Raw genomic sequence first — 24,193 nt, forward strand, 5'->3', positions numbered from 1 at the left:
ACAGGCCTTTGATTTCAAGCTGATAACACTTCAATATTGAGACTATTACTTTTCTATATTAGGATTTCCAAATGTGGTACATTTTTCTCCAAATTACATGACAAAACACTATTTCTTTGCCTTCGTCAATAATGGTGCGCATGAGCAACAATCTTTGCTACAACAACAAGAATTTGTGAAGCACTTCATTTCCATTGACTTGATATTATCTGCCTCTGAGTGCCCTCTTACAATTGCCAGTGTGGTGCATCATTAATTAGAGTGAAAAAGCATATTGGCATTAAAGCTTATAGTTGTGACAGTAATGATGGGCCACTGACATACTGTGTTCGAAAGCATTCATCAATATACACAGCAGGTCTTTTAAAGTGCATCTACTTCACCCGCGAAACGAAAAATAACCAGTGCATGGAGGAGGTTTGCTCGCTTATTTTCCTGTGCGTTTTTTTTTTCCTGTCTTGGTGTTTTGCTGGCAAGTGAGATCAGCTTAGGACGGTATCTGATGCAGAACATACTAACCTGCAGGAGGCCAGTACACGCGTGATTGACATCGCCTTAATCAATGTGTCAGAGCCGTGCTTGTCGATTTCACGGTTGCACCGAGTGCATGACTGTGGAAGACACCTCCTACAGTTATCATTGCTTTAGCCATTTGAAATCTCAAACTCTTTTCCACTTGTTTGCTTAACAGTTTTGATTGATTTTTGGTCAGTTTCTCCGACTCCCGTATTTTTCGAGCAAAGATGTAACTCTAGGTCCGTTTTTGTTTATTTACGACTTTAAGGAGAGATTTTCTAAGGAGCTAGTCGTTTTGACAAACACAGGCTTTCTTCGCAAAAGCTAGGGATAATGATCTGCCTTCGATGAGCAAAGTGAATTACTCAAGCCTCTTATTGATCAGCGAAAAACGGATCAGAGGACGGCTGGGTTGTTGTCAGCTTCAGAAATACCACTTGGACTAGGTCAGCAACTGTCAGCGTAAGGTTTTCTCCGCGGTACGGCCCTAACGATCGTTTTCTGCCGCACGCCCGAACCGACTCCGGTTTGCCCTCGCAGGGTGTCAGTTGCCTTCTCTTCCTCTCTTGCGCTACATCTCTTTTCCTATTTCACCGGATTACCCGATCATAGCAGCGGCAGTCCAGCGGAGGAAAAGGTAAGGCTGTATCTATAGAGAGTTCCCGTACATGTTTTGCTGCTGTGTCTGATCTTTTTTATCGCTAGTAGATGTTTTTGACGTACAGAAGTTTGTTTCGTACGTTGTAAAATCTACGAAACAAGTGGAATACCATCAAAGTGTTCGTTTCGGGTCTACCGTGTAACGGCGTAACGAAAGATCCGGGAATAATGCTCTGAGTAAATGTGTTACGATTTATACATCTCGAAGTGGCTAAACATTGGCAACGCTATTTAATTTGACTAATTCAAGTCAGTATTTGAACATTCAGTCGTTGAGGCGAGAACGATGTGAATGAGCAAAACGACACTAATTAGTCCGCTTGAAGACTAACTGTAACGCGTAGCAATGTATCTGTCAACCTGTGGGTTGGCGTGACTAAGAAAAAGCCGAAGATTAGCATCTGCTTAAGGAGGGGAGATCAATATGCCCGTGCTACCCTACGTCCAAAGGGACCAGCTAAGAAGTTGTCATCTCCGGTCGGGGCATGTTTTAAGAGTGCTCTGGTTGCTGAAGCACCGTATTGAAGCCGTATTTTGTAGGAATCCGCGCTCACTTCCGCCATCCATACGTAGCTGACACAGTTTGGACACCAACGGCAGCCATAGCATGGTCGATGGGAATTTAAAAAAAAAAAGCAGAGTGACCGCCTGGTGTCATTAGTCGCAAAACTGAAATAGACGTCTTAAAATTATTAGTAACTGAAGAATTTATCATCCACTGCTTGTATAAGATTAGTGGTGTTTGCTTATCATTTGAACGGAGTTGTTCAAATCTCATACTGTTGTTAAAGGATTTTGTGTAATTTTCTAACATGCACTCTGTCCACCGTATTGATCACCTATTGTTGGAAGGGCTTAATCCGGTTTACGACGTTTTGTGTCCTAATTTGACCTTTACACGTTCCGCATTTACTGCTGTGAATTTCTGACGTTACTTGTGGTATACGACGCTATTATCGCTTAGGGAATTTAATTAAACTGATCGCCTTAAATTGAAAAATATCCCCAGTGCAATTTATACCCTAACTACACGCAAGTTTTAAATTACCATTACTCGTAGTCGAGTTAAGTGCCTGTCCAGCTTTCTGCCGTCAATTGAACCCGCTTGCAAGGAGCACCTCGAGATGAAACATGCCCGGTAATTTATAATGTATGAGCTTTTTCCGTGTGTTCCTCGTGTCCCCTCGTTGTTCTCAAGACAGCTTCACCTGGGGTGGCCTGAAACACTCACAGGAAATGCCCCAGACCTGCCGTCGTTAAACGAAATCTGTTTCCAATCAATATATTTATTTACTCGAACATATACAGATAAGATTGCATTTTATCAAAGTAAAATCGTGGTGTTCATGCATTTGAGCATCATGTGTCAGGTCGGGAACCAGCTAATATCCAATTCCAAATAATGCTATGTGTCAAGCTAGGCGCATGATACATATCATATCGTTAGATACCATGCTGATAGTATTATGTTTCAAACTGAACTTCCACACGTCACATTACATTTCATATCTAAATCTTTTTTCCAGCGATCTTATCTAAATATATGGTATCTGAAAATGTTCTATTACATTATAAACGTGAAATGATGCTCTGTACCAAGCTAGACACCTCATTTACCCTTTATCTCGTTTTAGGCCCTAGATAATATCTTCACTCGGTGATGTTTCAAGCTGAAATCAACTAATGTTTTATGCAAAAGTAAACTAAATATACCCTTTGTCAACTTTGGCCCCAGAAAACATCATATTACTATCAACACAAGAAGTGATTCTGTATGTCACGATTGGAACCATATGTATTCTAAGTCAAGGTGAGCACTAGAGAATATTTTCAACTAAAATAGCAAAACTGGTTTATGGCAAGCGATACGCTATATACATCGTAATTAAGTTAGACGCGGAACGAAATCCGATCTGAAGATGGCCATCGTGTAAAGTCATTGTCATAGCTTACCACTCAAACCCCAAAACCAATGCTAGCACAAGGTCTGTCCTCGTTGTATGGAGAAGCGAGCCAAATTTGTCTCAAGGCAAAATTGCTTTCCAATCTTTGGCTGACAGCATAGGATTCAAATACATACGTACTCTCTTTGCTCCGCTTGAGTGAACACACATGCCTTTGTACAGTGCCAATAATTAAATTTAGTCCAGACTTATCTTTCCGGTCATGCAGCCAATCTGTGATGGGTCCAGTCTACGCGTGGAAACAGACAATCGTGTACCAGTCGTGTGCCATAATGGACATTTCCAGATTAGTAATAGCAAGGTCAATTTGGCAAAACATAAACCACCAAATAACTAAGGAAGTAAATAAAGTAAGAAATTAGGACGAAATCATGCAATGAAAAAATCACTGATACATGGGAATGTTGTAAGAGAACGACTTAAATTACTATCCAGACAGGGTACCATGTTAAGTCTTTAGCTATCGTTAATTTCCTTAAATTTAGAGGATACATTTTGCCTGCATATTTCTAAACCAGAAACTCGATTCTGTAGTCAGGCTTGGACATTAGCATGCTCTCACACTTCCGGGTTGGCAGTGATGTGAATATATAAACTATTCGCCTTTCAGATAGGATATTGTCTGGAGAAGTATATATACATAGTTTCATCTTCTGGAGGAATCACCCGCACGTGACCCAGAGCCAGGTAGCCTTCCTGGTATGTATATGTAAGCGAGGGACGCTCTTGATCGCACGACCTCTGTGGCATAGGGCAATTGATCTCAAATGCCGCCAGAGATTTACTTGACGAATAAATCCTCTAAAATTGAACGAAAAAGAGGCAATCCTTCGTTCTTTACCCATTAAGGGATTTTCCACGTTTTAAAGAATCCCGTCATGTACAATGTGGAGCCATTCCCTCAGAAAGTAATTGGGGCCCAAGCTGTGTAATCATTTGTTTAAATTGTGTCTGTCCTATGGCGTTCTGTGGACAAACTTGTGACGTATTACACATGTATTCAAAATGCTGTTACGCGTGTACTTCAACGGGAAACCGTTCCTTAGTTAAATGTTATTAATTCATAATGGTTTTATTATTTTTTATTAACCATACCTATGCCTTATGCTCTTCCATTATACTCTTGTGTTAATTTCACCATAAGAATCAATGTCAATGGCCTTGTAAAATGAAAAAAACTTCGTTGCACGTATATTTACTATACATTTTTGTTGAAATATTTCTGAGAGAAAGAATCTTTCTATCTATGATTCGTTCTTCACTGCAATATCCAGGCATTGAAAGTGGAATTTTTTTCTTTATTTATTTATTTATTTTATTCGAGTTTTACGCTGTACTCAAGAATATTTCACTGCGGCCAGGATTGTGGTAGGAGGATAGCGGACAGATCCCTAGGGAAGGCATGAACTGAATGTCATTACTATGACGGTGGGTATGCAATGTGTGTATACACGAGTAATGTTACACCCATTCTGTGACATAATACACATTTCTGTGTAATTTAATACAATTTGCCGTGTTTTGTAATAAAAACAATCCTTATTTTGTGTGAAGTAATAACTATTTTTCAAACGGATAGTAAGCTATAACAAATATTATCGTCGTGTTATGTAAGTATAGGTTCTATTATATGCTGTCTTTCAGAGATCTTTGGGTCTCAAAGTTTTTTTGAGTCTAGGCAGCGCCGGGTGTAAACACTAGAACTTTGGTAGGCTGCTTTCGTGTATGTATTTTGTCATTGACAACTTATAGGCTAGCACGGTACATGTTTTGGATACTGAACTCATTTATTCGCGTAGACCATTCCTTACATTTCCCATTAGCATTCAAAATCAGATTTTCTTTGAATGATTCCGTACCTTATTTTGTACTTTATGTACTTTCTTAGTTCCTTAACTGTTTATGTTAAACATCGCCTTTGGAAATTGACATTGCAATTACTGACCCGGTCGATTTCGCTAGACTCCTGATATTCGAATGTCTGTTTCGACGCAGAGATTAGCAAGTGTAGGCTCAAACAGTGGGCGGAAGCGTTGAAAAGTAATGGAATATAGTATGGACCAAATATCTGTATATTGGTATGCACTAACCGCAGTGCCAGGGATAAACCACGGGCCTTTGGGAAGTTTCTGACGTACATATATGCACACCTTATCAGTGAAAGGCAAGTTGTCTTTAAAGAAAGTACAACTGCTCCAACGACAACAGGAACGTCATCGATCTCGGCTAGACATTGGGAGGGGTTGGGGGAGGGGGGGGGGGGGTGCGAGACGAGCGTGGCTACAAAATCCCTGCCCTTTGCCAGTTTCACACATCATTCACAGCATTTGGGGATTTTTTTTTCATTCTGCATGAGTGAAAGTTTAACATACTTTTGTACACAGTTCAATATCGTCGAATTCCTAACGGTCATACTGTGCCATACTAGGAGTATGACCTGGAAAATTATCACCTTAGCCTGTTTGAAAGTATATCAGCCAATACCGGTATTAACAAAATCCAGAAACCAATACAGTTGTACCAAGACCAAATGGAACAGCAGCAGATTTAATTCCTATTTAATATATACTGTAAATTTTTTTTGCATCAAGTGACCTAGAAGTTAAATCTGGTGTTAAGCCTTAAGACTGGTTTTAACTACTGCGCCCTGAGTTATAGCCGAAAAGTAAGCATCAAGCTATGTTTCACGTAGAACAGCATGGCCCTTAGCTAAAACCATGAGAGAGTTGTGTGCTTAGCCATACCCGAGTGAACAATGTTTGCATAACACTAGCCTTCATAATCGTGGCGTGTCATGTTGGGTCATCCGTTTGTAAAGATAAATGGGTTTGTACATAGCAGCGTTCTAATTACTTTAAGTACAAGGTTCCCGAAGCCTCGGCCTCAGACCCACAGCTGATTCCCATTCCTTCCAACCGGTCTTTCCTTACAGAGATAGGCAGAGAGTACCATGGCATTTTTTATGCGGTCACCTTAGCAGTTAGCAGCAGGGGAATTCCCCATAGCGTTATCAAAAGAAGCTCTGACGATCATTGCATAAGTTGATTGCACTGGCCTGATTGGATAGTCCGAGCACCAGGAACGTGGTGATCCGGGAAATGACGTTCGTCGTTTTATCTGTTAAATTGTTCCGTTGTCAGCCCATATGTTTGCCTCCAGCCGCGAACTGGCCTCTACTTTGTTCCAAATTGTCTCAGATGCCAACCCATCATTAATAAACATCACTCTGAACTGGTTTATGAGAGCGGCTTTTTATTCTTCAACCGGCATGGGGGCGCTGTGCGAGTTTTACAGCGGTATCCATTTGTAAATTAGTTCCACTCACAATCGTTGTGTTTGCTTAGCTATTCCTGGTCTTGTCAACGCATTGGTGTTAATAACAAGTCCTGTTCTTCTTCATTTTTACTGTGAAACACGTCAATATCTGATTAAAGGCGGCACTTGTTGATAGCGGTCAACAGCCTTCCGTGCACACGGTTCTCTTTCATAGAAGCCGCAAAGCGTAGCACTGACGCTATCGACCTATCAGCGTAAAACCCCATGCAGTCACCAGAGATATGAACATTCCACCGTCGCATGTTTGTTGAGCCTATGAGGCTAAAAAGTAATTATACACTCGATGCGACACAGAATCGAAGTTGATTGGTTGATGTTGAAAATATGGAAGACCTCAAAGGATGAACGACCGGCTTTGGTCACAATTGAGTACACAGTAACTTAATCCATTCGTACAACAACCAGGAGTCGATTCTGTCAGTCTAAAAGTGCGGATTAGCCACCCTTGAAACGCTACGTCAACTGTACATACAAACAGTGATGCAACTGGCTTAGACATTCAAATTGGGTCATAGATATTGGGCGTTTAATTTAAGTATATAGCTCAGCATGATAGTTTTTCATCCAAGATGAGATTCCGGAAAGCCGCCCAGTGCATATTGATAGCGTTTAGAATGCCGGATAATTGTTTTCCTCTTCTGTGTTTTCCTGTACTCGAGCGAAGCGTTATGTTACACCGAGCTACCACCAAGTAAACAGTCACGGCTCAACCGAACAAACTCTTCCCCTCACAGCTGGCCTTGTTATTCCCACCACCTGGTAACATGCTCATGAAAAAGCCGTGCAACGGATTTCCCGACGTTTCCCGATAGTTTGCTGCCCAGACCTTCCTCGGTTACCATGGATAATGAAAAAAGAAACTTCGAATTGCAACGTCTTTTTGTACAAGTATCTCTCTTGCAAGTGATTTAGCATCGTAGTAATGTTTGTTTTCACAGCACAGTGAGTTATGACGCGAAGCTCCAGATGGGCCTATTCGAATTTTACTGAGATGGCATAAGATCTACAACTAGACAAATATTATCATTCAAGCGACTAAATTCACACGTTCAAATTATTAGTGACTAGAGACCGCCTCTGTGGCCTGTTGGTTAGAGTATTCGCCTCCTAAGTCTGGACTACCAGGATCAAACCTGGGTACAGTCATTCCAAAGACTTCAAAAATGGTACTTATTGCGGCTTTGGCGCTCAGCACTTCGACGTCAGACCAAGGCAACAGGAATTGGTCGGGTGTCAGTATGATATTAGTGGGTGGGGTATCATGTCTTCGGCATGATACTTCAGTGATGGCGGCATTTTGAAGTTGTCCTGCCACAAGGACCCACCATATATGTACGAGCACGTAAGGACTCCTCGTCGCCATATGACTGAAATAATTTGACAACGTTACACCCCACGCATACATACGTACATATCAGTAACTAGAGTTAGAGCCTTGCTTTGCTGTATCGCCATGATATGGCTCAAATATTGCCAATGTGACGTTGAATCATAGGTCAATCATTTATTCACTTTGCTTCACCTAATAGGTTATTAGTTACTTTTGTCGAAGTATTTTAAGAATTATTTACTACTTTACCATTTCCTTCAAGAGAAAGACAGAAAAGAAGGGTATTTTTGGTAAGTCCACGGATATTAACCAGTGACCAATTAGTTTTACCAATTCTTGTAACGTTAGTTGCAGGACATATATTTCTAAACTTTAACAGAGACTGCTCTAGTCATCATGGTAAACCAGGTATACGTGTAGACAAACCTTATAGGATGATATAGGATGATCTTATATAGAATTTGTTTCTCGTGAAACTGATGTGAAAGTACATAGGAAAAACTGAAGTAAGTGGCCTACTCCTTAGATTTATTTATTTATTTATTTATTTATTTGATGTTTTACGCAGTACCTCAAGAATATTTCACTTATACAACGGTGGCTAGCATTATGGTGGGAGGAAAGCGGGCACAGCCCGGGGGGAAACACACGACCATCCGCAGGTTGCTGACAGACCTTCCCGCTTACGACAGGAGAGGAAGCCAGCATAAGCTGCACTTGAACTCACAACGACCGCATTGGCGTTCGTGCGTGCTTGTGGTTTAACGTCGTACTCAACAATTTTTCAGTCATATGACGACGAAGGAATCATTAGGGTGCATGTACGTGTAATGTGCATCCTTGTTGCAGGACGGATTTCCACCGCTCTTTTATTTAGTGCTGCTTCACTGAGACGACTTACCGAAGGCAAGTAAGCCGCCCCGCCCGAGCCATTATACTGATACGAATCAACCAGTCGTTACACTATCCCCTTCATGCTGGACGCCAAGCGAGGAAGTTACAACTTCTTCTTTTAAAGTCTTAGGTGTGACTCGATCATGGATTGATCCTGGATCTACCGGTCCCGAAGCGGACGCTCTACCAACTGTGCTATTAGGGCCGGTGCGACCGCATTGGGTGAGTGAATGAGTGCTTGGGGTTTAACGTCGTACTCAACAATTTTTCAGTCATATGACGACGAAGGAATCATTAGGGTGCATGCACGTGTAATGTGCCTCCTTGTTGCAGGACGGATTTCCACCGCTCTTTTATTTAGTGCTGCATCACTGAGACGACTTACCGAAGGCAAGTAAGCCGCCCCGCCCGAGCCATTATACTGATACGGGTGAACCAGTCGTTGCACTATCCCCTTCATGCTGAACGCCAAGCGAGGGAATTACAACTTCTTCTTTTAAAGTCTTAGGTGTGACTCGATCATGGATTGATCCTGGATCTACCGGTCCCGAAGCGGACGCTCTACCAACTGTGCTATTAGGGCCGGTGCGACCGCATTGGTGAGAGGCTCCTGGGTCATTACACTGCTCTAGCGCGTTAACCGACTTAGCCACGGAGGCTCCCCCCACCCTCCTACCCCTTAGAAAACATAAAGATGAACTTTCTTCGCAAAAATATAAATTCCTATTTATTTCTTGAAGAAGATGAACATTCTTGGTTGACTTTTATGACAAACCTAACGGTGTTAAACGTGAATAATAAAGCTTTACAGACACTATCTACTTTTATCGCGAGAACGTTAAATGTCTTCAGACGAAATGATTTCACTTATGATTTCTTGTTAGTCTGACTAGAGCACGACCAGTCGCAGGTTGCAGCCAGACCTTCTCCTGTTCGACCGGACCGGGTCGTACCAAGAACACGATAGTTAGAGCATCCTGAGACATTGTGGTGCCCAAGCACGCTAAATACTAAAACAGTTGGCTTTGGTTGACTTTTAATCAACAGGACCATTCTGTTACGTTCAAATTAAAACACTCCATTACTGTACAATAATGTTTGATGGTGTGAGAGGATTTTCTTAACGAAGCAGAGTACTGGAGAATCGCGGGTGTTCGTAATCCGACGGCGGACATAATCTTTTGCCGGACTTTTAACAGGCGTTTGATGCAGTACTCAAGAACGTGCTACGTATGTGAAGGCAGATGGGTTTGTGTGCGTTAGATAAAGACCAAAGTGTTCAGAATGAACCACTGGAGTGACCGGGGTAAATCATAGTAAAACGAAACATACTACTGAGAAAGTGTCGGGAAATATAATTAAGGAATTCATTTATGAGACATGTAACAGTATAACGGACTGACCTCAAGTACATTTATGAATAGTGCGAAACACTGGAGAAAGTTATACACAGTAAAGTGTGTTAAGGCCTATCTGAAGATGGAAGGTTTTAACGGTCGAGTGGCTCAAGAGATTGTAGCATTACTTTGGTATATAGTCCACGGAGACGGGCTGGGGTAGGGTCCTTCTTGAACATCAGAATAAATCAAATCTTTGTCGATTATGGGCATTTTAAGACAAGAGGTCAGGACAAAATATTGTCAGACGCATCAGTTGCTATCTAGTTAGGGGCCCTTCTGTTGATTTCATACCAGAAATCTTGTGCGATACGGCCTTTTAATTATTTGGCATCAGCAAAAAAAATTCTTCAAAGATCTTCTTTAGAACAGTATTAGAAATACGGCCCTACGTTAAACATCATGTGAGAAAAAGTCCTCATATGTTAGGGACCGTCTTTGACGTCAGGTTAGAAAAAAGTTTTAAGGGTTGTCTTTGACATCAGCGTAGAACAAAGTCTTCTGAATTGGTCGCATTTTTCGATATCAGGCTAGAATAAAGTCTTGTGGGTTAGAGGTATTCTTTGACATCAGGATTGACATGGATCGTGTCAATTAGAAACCATGTATGGCTTGGCAATGCAATAACGGTAGCTTATGAACTATCTCAGTTCTACGTTACGATTAAAGCTCATCAAAATGTATGTGTTATTAGCATTCATTTCTGAACTCATGTATTCGTCGCCTGAGGTTGTCCACATGTAGGATTTTCACGATCAATGCCTGTATGTGTGTATAGTGCAGCAAGCATACCCGGGAGGCTGGAACTTGAAAGACGGTCCTTTTTTAATGCAAAACCGATTCCATCATGATGGATGTCTGCCAGTTCCGAATGTATTGGGTGTCCTTGGCGAAATTGGACCCATTTGACTTTCTCCAGACGTGCTCTTCCCGCTCCGTCGGCACAACGAAAATCAATTTTAAATCCCTATTTGTGAATGTAAAATCAAATTAATACCTGAAATGCAATTATGTCTGGGATAGGACGTAACATCTTCATGGATGGAAGTTATTTGCAGTTATTTTTTAAACTCCCATCTTCGTCATAGCTACTGTTGAACTTGGTCCTTTTAAAAAGATTAATAAAAGAATATTTCTTGATTCAAACTGTCACTGTGTAATGGTAAACCTTACATAAAGCTTTTTTGTAACATTCTTTTTTTATAAAATTTTCTCTTTGCGATCAAACAAAAAAATCTTTGTTAGGTGATAAACAATCTATTGTTTCATTTATGCTTCGCAAAAACGTTTATGGTATTTCTTCAAAACTGAAAAAAAAATTGATTTCCTGAGTACCAAAACATTGAACTATAGTAATTGAGAGCCCCAGAGTTTAATCCATATACAATAACAACAAAATCTTGGTTGCTGGTAAGTACATGGTGGGCCGGTGTCAGCCCAACATGACAAACTGGAACGCCGTGCCTGGTGTTTTGCGGAAACGGCTCCAGCACTATACATATGTGCGTTTTGGAGTGGCGTAGTACAAGGAAACCGACGACGTCGTCCATTGACAGATATTCTGTTGAAAGCGGAGTTAAGCGCCTAACAAACAAGCCCCACTGATTCTTTCGAAGCAAGCAGGCAAACGCATAAGACAGAAATAGCCTGACAACATCGAACTGATCTGTCCAGAAAGCGAAGCACATGTAGTATTTTATTGTACAATAAGTATGATTAGTATCCATATACTGCAACACATATACTGTGTTGTACCCTAGCATAGCATGTTCGATTATTTATCAACTTATTTGATTGTTTTTTAACGCCGCACTTGTACTCGAGAGTATTTTGTTTATATGACGGCGGTCAGCAATATGATGGGAGGAAAGCGGACAGACATAAGGAGAAACCTACGAGCACTCCAAGTTTGCCGGTCGACAATCCCACTATGACAAACTTGAAAGCCAGCATGAGCTGGACTTGAACCCACAATGGCTGCATTGGTTCCCGACTCATTGTACTACGCAGAACGATAACACGCTAATCACCCTGCCACGGTGACCCCCAGCATGTTTGAATCCATGATGTGGTCCGACTTTATGCGGTTCCTGATGGGTTCATGTGGTTTTGTCCACACTAACCGGATTTCTCCACCTAAAGTTCTGACATGTGGTGTTATTGTCTACAGCGTTAAATATTAATGCAATGAATTGATAAATCAGTGCCCATTGACAGGTAATATTGCATTTTAATAAGAGTAATGGTTAATGATTCAGTGTACCCTACACAGTAGCATCCCATTATTATGTCATACATGGGTTTCAACGTGTGTGTCGATAGATTCTAGATCACCCTCTAGATGTCTACGCAGTCAGGGGAAGAAACACTGTTTTGGGATACTTTGATGACTAATTTTTTTTTTGCTTATGAATGGGTTGACATACACAACAACATGCAGGACAAGTAGGACAAGCTAAAGAAGTGTGAGTAAAGAGATTTCGCATTTTACACGATGGTGGTACTCACAAGAAACGTAACATGAATTCCTACTGGAACTAGCCATACATACAGTGTAGATATTCACATGCGACTCAACTCAACTCAAATGGTCGTTCGCAGTTGATAAAAGTCGCTGATGACGTCATGGAACTGAACCGTCATAAGCGCAAGGACTGGAGTACAACTCCAGTTGAGCCGTGTCATTATGTAGTATGCACGAGGTCTTGGGGCAATATTCGGGCTGAGTTGTATTGGGTCTTAAGCACAATTATCTGCGTAGCTTGAGAAGTACCCCTGAATGTTGACTCCAAAATGAAGATTACAAAATGAAGTAAAAGTATATACTACAAAGTAACATTGCTTGATAATGCAGCGGTATATACTTCAAGATTAAAGTTCTCGATTCCACTGCTTTCGTGGCAATGATGTCAGTAATTATTCCTAGGATCACGACATTCACTTTGCTGCACGTGAACTGCCCCAGAGCAAGATGTCAAATAGGGGCGTCCGTGACTGAGGTAGTTAGCATGTCAGCGTGGCCCAATGACGAAGGAACCTCTAACCCATGCGTTTATGTGAGTTCAGCTCATGCTGGATTCCTCTCCAGGTTGGAAGACCAGCCTGAATCCTGAGGATGGTCTTGGGTTTCCCCCGAGCTCTCCCCAGTTTCCTTCCACCATAATGCTGACCGCTGTCGTATAAGTGAAGTATCCTTGAGTACGGCATAAAACACCAATTATATAAATAAATAAATACGATGTGAAATATTTGTAGTTTACACTAGGGACGGTTTGCCAGCTACATGTACTTTGTTTTTCTCTGTCTTTAAAACCAAGAACAGTTCTACCTGTGAAATATCAGCTGTGTATGTCAAAATCTGACACTGCAGAGGTTGCCCCAGAAGTCGCGCACCGTCCAGGTTGAGGTTGAATGCGGTGTGTTGCGGTGTGTTGTCCCATCTCTTCCAAGCATAAAAACAAATTCAGCTCTTTCTTCTACTGTTAGTTTATTAGCCATAATTAATTCTGAAAGGAGAAAAAAATTAAAACCAGTTTTAAATCTGAAACACAGAAAAAAATGAAAATCAGGATGGTGCACGACTTCAGGGACACCCGGTATAGCATTTCACGATAATATGACAATGTGACGTAGTTATGTGTGTGTGCCTCAAGGTAATCTCGGATGATGTTGTAGCATCATATGTCTAAAGGTAAGATGACCTAAAGATGTTTCAGACCCCCAGCATTCAACGAGCCAGGTTTCAGTTAGCACACGGAGGCGCTCGTTGACCTTTTAGGTGGTCACATGTAAAGTTCGTTTGGACAACCTTTATTTTCCACTGAATTTACAAACACACTGATCCCAGACTGCCCGTGAGAATTTGTCAGTTACATTTAGTTATAGTCAGTTACTTGCCAAAGGCCTATGTTTTCATCTGGGCACTCCGGTTCCCCTCGCCCATGAATGTAGTGAAATATTACACAAACATGTTAAGTGTAAATGAAATAAATAAATATATGCAGATAAAAATTAGGATTGGAGATGCATGCATGCTTCGGGTACTACGTCCGACTTTTTTCAGTCATTTGACGACGACAAATAGCGTTAAATAAATATGAAGAAATGTAAAAAACACGGTAAATATACATGATGAGTTTGGGGCCATTTCCGTCTGGGAAATTGTCTAAAACAATTGAACTATATTGTGCAGAATATAGTAGTTATGTCCCAAATAACTCGGGAAGAACTTCATTGCCTTATAGGAAAGTGTTTTCGAGGAACACGAAACTCAACTGGAATATGTCTTGCAATGCACGTGGAATGATTATATATATATATATATATCAGCAAAAATAGAAAAGCAGTAAAGTGATTTAATGACTACACTTGTTACCATTGTGTTAAATATAAGACCAAACCCTGTTTCATCATAATGCACACATGGTGGATGTTCGGAAAGTAATTAACCGTTCAGACATTTCAAAAGCAGAACAGATTTAGCCAGTTTTTGAGTGTGAGAGGGCATGGGTGACCATCTTCTCTGTAACGGCTTTACCTAACCGTATGCCTGACGTACGTGGAGCTGGAGTCTCCAACCAAAGTGTCAATTATGTGTCTTTTTGTTCAAAATTAGTGGGATTTGATTTGGTGGCAAGATTTGCAGATTGCGGTGACTGGATGGTGCGAGAAACCATGTCCGCAGCCAATCAGGCTTCGTCAACAAACGCTACTATGATTGGTCTAGCGAATTCCTATTATAGACTTTCTGTCAAAATTGTTACCCTGTGGATGAGAGCGGCGCCCATGAGGCGCTTCAATACTCTTCTCTGCAATTTCACCCTTATTCACGATCACATTATACAAACTGTTATCTCGTTGGGGTCAATATAAGAGCCGACTAAGAAGCATCCTTGGGCAGTTTACCACAATCGACTCCGCCTGGCCAGAAATTTAATTCCTGCCGAATAGCACGCACACTTTGACTGGCTGTAAACCGGAACAGGGTTCTCCCGAAGGTCCGTCCCAAGGTCTGCTGGCGGAGGAACGCCGCTCTGGCCGCATCCCTCCGCTACCCCTTCACCACAGCACCCCACCTCACTAAAGAGAAACCCGCATTACAGGTGCAACATATTTTCCCATCTGCTCTATCTGGCGTCTCCCGCTGATAAGCATCTCTAGAAACACACCCTATACTTTGTAGATATAGCAGGAGAAAAGTGTATCTGCGTCTCTAACAAATCCGTATGGTGTGTTATCGAGCAGTCAACAGATGTCGGTTAGAGCAAACCCTTAGAAAGTCTGCTGGCACTGGTGTGGTATAGACTATAAGGATATTAAAGGAAAGTCGCTCTTCATTCATGAAACAAAATATCGCCTCTCTTTTCACACGAGAGTGTACTACCGTATTTCTATGGATAAGCCCTTTAGACAGCCCTCTATTAGGACACATAGTGCTCTGTGCACAGGTATTCCAGATATTTACCCGGTAGGCTAAACCACACCCTCTCATTCGACACGTGTATAGCCCATCTCTAGCTCATAGCTCCGCAAAGCTATAGGACACTATGGCTTTAATGTCAAAACAATTTCCCTCAGAAATGCACACAGCAACATTTGGCCTTTCAAGTGGCGCTGAAATGCTATTTACAAAGAGATGAGCTCATCACTTGTAAATCTATGGCCTTTCCACAAAGGCTCGTTAATTTATGTACAGGGAAAAGATTGTAAATTTCGATTCAATGATATCGTGACGTCATGGTCTCGAATCGTCTCGCAAAACCACATTATACATCAGTTTATCATGAATGCTTTGACATGTAAGCGGTGAATATATCAGCGACAGTAGCTTTTTGTGATCTACTTGGAAGAAAAACAAATTCCTACGAAATTTGAACTGACATTTTTCAACCCGCATGGCTTCCGTCAAATTGGTTTGGGAACAATTTTTGACAGATTTTGTTCTGGAACTCACAAACATGCTCTTGGAAGTTTATGCATTGTAATTTTGTATTTTTGCACTGCTCTCTTAAAATCACGTTTATAACCTTTATCAAGTTCAGTTTTTTATTTCGTAGAAAAACAGGCGAAATTTGTAGAACCGTAGCACAGACATCTACTTCGTGCTGGAACCAGACGCTACAGAAGCCTTCATGTTTTTTTAGCAGTAACTTCAGGGTAGAGATTTTTCCCCTTCATATGAGGATCTGTAATTGGTGAAGGCTGACCAAGGCACCGTTTGAACACTTTGCGCATCCGTGCACTTTAACTTGTTACATTTCACGCCATAGTTTTGAACAGGTTATAAATGGTTTGAGGTGATAGAGCTTTCTCCCAGGCAAACCGAATGCCTAGTACTGATGAACTATCACATGACTTCCCTTTCATTAGCCAGATCATAGAAGAAAAAAAGCCAGATCGCCCAGGGGGCTAACCTTGTTCCCAGCCGCTCTTCTTTGATTAAATTACATCAGGCCACGAAAAGATTGCGCAGTAGCAGGATGTCTTTTACGTTTAATATATATTTAGAAATCTCACAATGTGTTCAAAACAATGATATGTCTTTGCTATGTTTGGCATAAGGTAACTAAAAACAATACGTTAAGCTATACAATTCTGGTGAATTTCTAATATCAATTATTGATGACAATACATATACCGGTTTCGTTTATTTTTGGCAAAAAGACGGAATATTTTCTAGATATCATTTTTATTCTATCCTAAAGTCAGACCGAATGTTTATCATCGGCGGAGTGTAAGAATGAGTTTTCTAAGGACAAAAAAACTATTCCTGGAAGTAATGTTTCATAATGAATAAAAACATGATAAATATTGGATGCTTTTATTCACACTGATTTGTTGCTTTCTTTCCAGGAGACTTACTTGAGCTGTGAATGTGCATCAGTTTTTGTTCCAAGCCGTTGTATTGGACCGGTTGAGGAGCTGACCGAATTTCATCAAGGAAAGATTTGGAAACTCTTAAACTTTATCAAGAGATGATTTATGCCTAAAGTACTTTGGGATTCACAAAAATGATTTGTATACGAGGAGCTTAAATCACACGGTTTCTGTCTCCCTCTCTACCACTGACAGAATATCGGAGTGCATGGACTAAGGTAATCCAGTAGGCCTCCGTACCAACGAATGTCAGCTGGAATCTGTGCTGCTCCTTTTACTGTAGCAACATAGAACCACTATTGAAACAAATGGTGATGGATTGAACGTCTGCGCTCTGGAACGCTTAGCCGACGGCCATACAGGCAAGTTAATGCATTACTTTGTCCGTGCTAAGCCGGTGCCATTACTTTCGAGATTCCATTTATTTGAGGGATATAGTGCTCCATAATAACTATGATGAGCGACTGACCTAAGAAATCATCGGTCGTCTCCCAGCTGCCCCGTCGGGGAGAGACACTGACCAGTGTAATACCGTTTGGGTGTTCCAGTGTTCCAGGCTATTCTTCGCGGAATTGGCAACTTTGGGAGAGATTTTTAATTTTGTTTGAACACAGCAACAGCAATCTAACTCATCATCCAATGCCATGTTATAAAAGCTCACAGCCCTCTCGGCAAATCTTCAACCCTCCACTCAAGGTGTGCGCACGTGACTGGATTACATGCAAAACTTTACAGATAACGTTACGGCTTTTTTCGAGGGGCTTGAGTTTAGGAGCAATTTCACCAATGTAACAGAATTCGACAATGACGTGAAGAATCCGGCTGTGGCAATTTTCCTTTCCTTTGTCTCCGCGATCACAATCTTCGGCAATTGTCTCGTGATTGTGGCTGTGGCAAAGGAGATGTATTTACGAACCGTCACCAATTATTACCTGGTGTCTCTGGCAATCGCCGACTTGATTATAGGAGCAATCGTCATGCCATTCAGTATAAGCAACGAAATGACCAATCAACAATGGCTGTTTGGCTCGGAGTGGTGCGATTTGTGGCATTCCTTGGATGTATTAGCCAGTACTGCGTCCATTTTAAATCTCTGTGTGATATCGTTGGACAGGTACTGGGCTATAAATGACCCTATCGCCTATCCCAGCAAAATGTCTACGTGTAAAGTATGCATCCTGATAGCGCTTGTGTGGCTTTGCTCAGCAGGTATATCCTTTCCAGCAATCGCTTGGTGGAAGGCCGTTACTCCACCAGACCTTCCTAATAACGCCTGCCTGTTCACGGAAGACAGCGCCTACCTGATATTCTCCTCGTTCGTCTCTTTTTACTGCCCTCTGTTCATCATGCTATTTGTTTATTTTAAAATATATCAGGCAGCATCAGCTCAAACTAAAAGTTTGAAAATGGGAACAAAAGTGATGTCGTCAAACGGCACTGATGGTGAGGTGATGACACTGCGGATCCACCGTGGCCGGAAGCGGGTACCGGAAGAGTGCAGCACTGTGAACATTTGTGATAAATCTGCCAGCGAAAGCGAGGCTGGGAGCCCGGCTCACCTGGTACGTCATCACCACTTGTCATCTGACGACGAGCACAGGCCAACAAAATACATTACGAAACGACTCAGACAGTTTGCCATTAGTAAAAAATTAAGTAAACTCGCAAGAGAGCAGAAAGCGGCAAAGACTTTAGGTATCGTCGTCGGTGTGTTCATAATTTGTTGGTTGCCCTTTTTTGTGACCAATGTTTTATTCGGGCTGTGTAATACAAGTTGTGTAAGTAATCCGGACCTGCTATTTCCGGTATTCACCTGGCTAGGATACCTCAACTCCGGGGTCAATCCCGTCATCTATGCCCTTTCCATGAGAGATTTTCGTCGGGCATTTTCCAGAATAATATTTGCCTGCTGTCCCAAAACCAGGTACATGCAGACTAGAAGACAATATCGTGACCACCCAAACAACAGTCAATCGACATCAAGTTTTTCTGCCACTTGCACGGATCGGTGTTCGGCTATTAAGATTTAGTCTAGCGTTATACCAAGCATTTTTTGCCATCTCTCTTTCTTACACACCGGGCAAACTAACGACTAAATGTATATATGAATATGATTAATAGATTTCATAATAAAACCAATGGATTTTGTCTTACAGAGAAAAAATAACCACGTTTTTTACTGTCCGCTCATAAAACCTCCCCATCGACATCTTCCAATAAAGTAGTCTCGTTAGGTTGACGGACCAGCCAAACAATATGGGATCCGAACATTTTGTAATACAGTCACGTTCTCTCCTTCCGGCCAATTTCACATGGACACTTCTTTTTGCGCGACCATACCGACCTTCGAGTTAAATTTCCTGTGATAGATCAATTGAAGATAGGCATCGAATAGCGTGAACTCTAACGTGCACGTAGGTCTTGCTTACAGGAGAGTTCTGTTAAATTGACGAAGACATTGCGCTTCTCAGACTAGCAGGTTGCATTAATTTTCCGTCGGGTGCAAAAACTTTGGCTCTAACCTCTATAGTACCTCGGGTATTTGTTTGGCTGTCGACATGTTTAAGTGAATAGCTGAACCCCAAACAACTTTGCTGCATTCTCATTGGTCTCAACCCGCGAGTCTCATGATAGATTGTCCTCTAATTTTTTGGACACATTGTACATCTGTTGTCATGCATACGTGCATATGCCACCTACACTGTTAGTAAGATAAAGGAGCAAAATATCAAGTTATATTCTGAACTACACATTAGCAATGGACGCGGATTGCTTTTCTTCTCCTATTCACAAATCGTACATTCCGTCTCGGCTACTTAAGTTTGTCATCAACCTGAAACGTATGCATCAATTCCTCAAGTACATAGCCACTTTTATAACACTTTATAGTTGAGGTTTAAATTAATATTTTGGATCTGTTGGTATTGTAAGAGGATTCTTTTCAAAAACTGAGAAAACCTGAGAACATTTTACTGTTTTACTGCGACAACCAAACACCCCCTCCCCCAGGCCAGTATTAAATCTCAGACTGTCTATGTAGCGCTTGCATTGTCACATGGGATTTAGATTGATTATAGACACATCCTTTGGACTGGCTTAAATTAGAATGATCGCAGTACCCAGTCAAAAACGAAACAATATCAATGTGCAAAACAAGAGCTTTTAGGATCATTATCTGGGTTAACATTGTCAGTTGTCACAGTTTTAGCCAGTACTAGAGCTATACTTGTAACAAAATGCACATGACAAAAAGGGCGAAAATGCTGGATCAATATAAGCAAACTCCAGTAATAATTAGGTGAGAGTAGACAGATGGTGCATCTATACATCAATGGATAAAAACGACCTACTTTACGGAAAAAGCAGTCACGTATTTGTACCTTGAAAATAGACATAGATGACCTTAATTTGGAATAACAGTGCATAGCTTAAATATGTCGACATTTAGTTCTAGTTTGTGGTGAAACTAACAAAAAGAGTCTTCCTATCTCAATGTCTAGCCTCTGTCAAACATTTACAGGAAAAAGAATGGAAACTTATAGATTGCGCTGAGGTATAAGCTGCAATGAAAAGAATTTATTGTTGATTGGAAAACTGTGTTGAATTATGAACACTGTTATAAAACCGGGCGTGTATAAATGATTTGTCTGCCACACTTTCTTCTACAGATTTTTAAGTGGACTCTTCAATTTGAGTGTCGTAAGCATCAAACACAATCTGCAAGCTGTTCATCAAGCTGTTCCAGCCCCCTAGCTATGGATACCGTAAATGTACAGGCACTGATATCGGACAGGTCATACTGCCCTCTACCATGATCATTATTTTGCCATTACTTTCGATCCCAAATTACAGTTTCACCATCTTTCTTTTCCCTTAAATTTGTAACTTGTCTGATGCAAAAGTTGCTAACCTAACCTTGCTGTCTATAACTGAATTTCAATACAACAGTAGATATGCAGTACAACTCGGTGCAATGCGTTTATATGTGACCTGAGGAAGCACGGACAGATCGTTTCGACGGTCTACACTCTGCTTTGAGTAATTTGCAGTTGACTATTCAGCTGATTGGGCAGTTCTGTTGTCAAAAGAGTGGAAGAGAGGTATTGCAAGGTCCTGTAACGTAATCACAAAAGATACATTTTGAAGCAGAAAATTTCAACTAAAACTTCAGCTGCATGTAACAGACTTCGTCAGATGTGTGAAGTTTAAGTAGGTTAAGCAGTTATGTGTACTCATGAAAGGAATGTGAAATGAGTTGACTAGTACTGGGTTGGTGATCACAAGCACGGCGACCGGAACTCCATTGTTAATCTCTGTAGTGGGAATAGAATCCATACTCTCTATTTAGGCCTTTTTCAACACAGCTAAATTTGCTTATAATTTGTTGGTCACATATTTCTCTTTCAAGTTGAGTTTTGATGTTTTTTTGTTTCAAGACACAGACTTTCTTATCATTAACTTTATGTTGTTCTTCGTTGAAGTGATGACGTATTAGTTTGTGTAAATTTATTCCTAATGTCGGATTTATGTCCATTAATCCGTTTTCAGAGAGGCTGTCCAGTTTGTCCAATATATATATATAGCAGATAGGCAGCGACGACAGGATATTGCATGCAAATACGACATTAGTTATCACTTATGGTTAATGTTTCCCTTTTTGGTCCAAGCACGGTAGTTCAAGATATGATGAGGGGGCCTAGTTTACATAGGTTTACCGCATGGGAACGTTCCAAATGCCCGTCATTCTTTTCTAGTTGGTTCATTCTGCTCTTACTACACGAAATAATAATAATGGAGTTTTGCTCACGGTGCTTGTGACCACCAGCCCAACCAGTACCCGTGAACTCATTTCACATTTTCTTTGCCCTTTCATGTGTATGTATATCTGGTTACCCTACTCCCACATCACACTGGAGTGACAAAGGCTGTTACGTACAGCTGAAAGCTTATGTTCTAGAAAGAATAATTATGGTGCCACCCATCGATATTTACTGCATTGATAAATTCACACGGCTACTTACATTACTTTCTTAAACCTATTCGGAGAGCAATGCGTGTGCACCATTTGATTGCTTGTCTTAAAATGGACCAGACTACCTTCTAAAATACCGCATGCTAGTAAATCTACCTAGTATAGCATTGTCATAAGCTCTGCATAGAATTTTTACTGAACCTATAACAGTGTGCCATGATGCAGTGTAATACAACAGTATTTTGGGTCATACATTGCAGGATCACCATACAATCTGTGCTTCCCAAAGAGAAAATTATAAAACATACAAGAAAAGAAAAAATAATAAAACGCTGACAAATATTATTCTGTATCGTCTTGGTCAAATTCTCACAATCGTCATTGTAAGACATTCATTCTACATGTAACAAATGTCGCACATACAGTATTTTCACCACGAAATAAACTACATATTCCTTGAATACCATGTGATTTTGTTTTGGCATATCACAAAATTTGTGATGATACTTAAGTGTTGATACTTAAGACTTTGTAGACATACTTGAGAGCTTTTGGATTTCTGTCTTAAGATCTGGTCTTCAATTCTGACCTAATCTGTTATCCCCCAAACTCACCCCACCGTCGTCTGCGGGACTGGGGAAGTTATTCTGCTGTTCAGTACAGCTTATAATCTTACGGTAAATCTTAGAAAGATATATGTTTGTCAATGTCGCCTTGTAATTGTTGTTAACTCGATTCTCAAAATCCGTGTTGTCTTTAAAGAAAAGACAACAATAAGCAAATGTAAGTATGCATAGATAAATTATTCCACAGAAAGTTAAAAAGGCATAACTTTATTTTCCTGAGAAACCGCATTTCAAGGTGAGGAAATCACGCACATTAAAAATCGAAAGCGTCGCCGATTAATCAGTTTTATTCAACAAGGCGCAAGTTATTTCTATACCCCAAAAAAGTCTCTGTTTCCGTGTATGTCTCCCGAACCCTGTTTTGCCTTTTAACTATATGTACGTGGGGTACGGCTGACGCAACATCGTGTAACGTCAGAAAACATGTCTGTGACCGTTTAAGACTGTTTTCCCCCCTCTTCCTAAATAACTCGGGTTATTTTATTTTCTTTTTTCATTTAAGACATTATATTAATTACTTCCAAGAAACTACCACGATGCTCGTCTGGTCCCAAAAAGCGTCTTGGTATGGTATTCAAAATGAGCAGTGACAATATTTTTATATATTGTTATATATTAAACCACTGCAGCTCGACACAGAGTAGGAAAAGAAAAGAAAACAGGTATTATTAAAGGGATAAAGGTAGTCATTATTGGAGCTAGATGCGTCAGACCTGTAGATGTGTTGATTTATCACGGGAAGTTGAACTTGATAGGTACTATACAATAGTAAATTATGTGGCCATCAAGCAAAGTTCAGCTCTGTTTTACGACAGTGTTAGTATCTGTAAAACTGACCTAGGGCGTAAAGTGGACCAAGTAGCAGACAACAGTCCATGCATAAGTAATGCTGCGTCACTTACAACCGTTCCGCAAAGTGTTCCGCCTAGTCCTGAAAGACGCAAGTTGTGCCAAGAAAGTAATGCGATTCGCTACCGATAAGGCTTACTGTGCTTGATTACCGACACCCTGTAGTGTATGCTCGGCTATTTACACCATTCACAAGTCGCCGATCTCACTGTTGGTAACGTAAGTGCACAAAGGTCTGCCCTTCAAAGCGTGTTAATGAAATCAATATGCAATCGTTAGGCGGCTCTAATTATGACAATAATTTAGGGTAAGTGTAAGATTTTTGTTCGTGGGTTATCGACGACAGCATCTAGAATTAACTCACGCGTGAAGTAGTTAAGATCAGTGTACGTTTAATGGTTACATCATTGAAGGGTTCGACCTACGCCATCAACAGCTTTATGCAGATAGTCGATCCGTGTTATTTGAAGAATGCGGATATAGGCGAGCCGAGAAACCAAACATCAGTCATACTAAATTGCCTTGAGTCAGTGACGTGTAACGACAAAAGCTGTAAATGGCTGTACCATGGATATACTGAAAGACAACACTGCAATTAAAAGGCAAAGGAAACTATGGAACTCCATATGTGTGCTATTCATAAATTTTGTTGGCTTCTTTGAGAAAACATATTTTTCAAAAGTCAGAATAATTTTATAAAAGGCAATTTCACAGCCGTATGCACACACCCCTGTCTCCGTGTGAATAGCTCAAATTTTCAATGGCTGCTTTAA

General features: G+C 40.8%; 1 protein-coding gene across 1 annotated transcript; it reads left to right on the forward strand.

Annotated features, from left to right (window-relative positions):
* The first annotated feature begins 973 nt into the window (after positions 1–973).
* Positions 974–20,207, forward strand: LOC135468549 (dopamine receptor 2-like). Its single transcript, XM_064746866.1, has 2 exons — positions 974–1,153; positions 16,950–20,207. Exon 2 carries the CDS (start codon positions 17,693–17,695, stop codon positions 19,001–19,003), a length of 1,311 nt encoding a protein of 436 aa, XP_064602936.1. The 5' UTR covers positions 974–1,153; positions 16,950–17,692; the 3' UTR covers positions 19,004–20,207.
* Positions 20,208–24,193: the final 3,986 nt, after the last annotated feature.

This window comes from Liolophura sinensis, chromosome 6, assembly GCF_032854445.1.
Source record: "Liolophura sinensis isolate JHLJ2023 chromosome 6, CUHK_Ljap_v2, whole genome shotgun sequence".
NCBI lineage: Eukaryota > Metazoa > Mollusca > Polyplacophora > Chitonida > Chitonidae > Liolophura > Liolophura sinensis.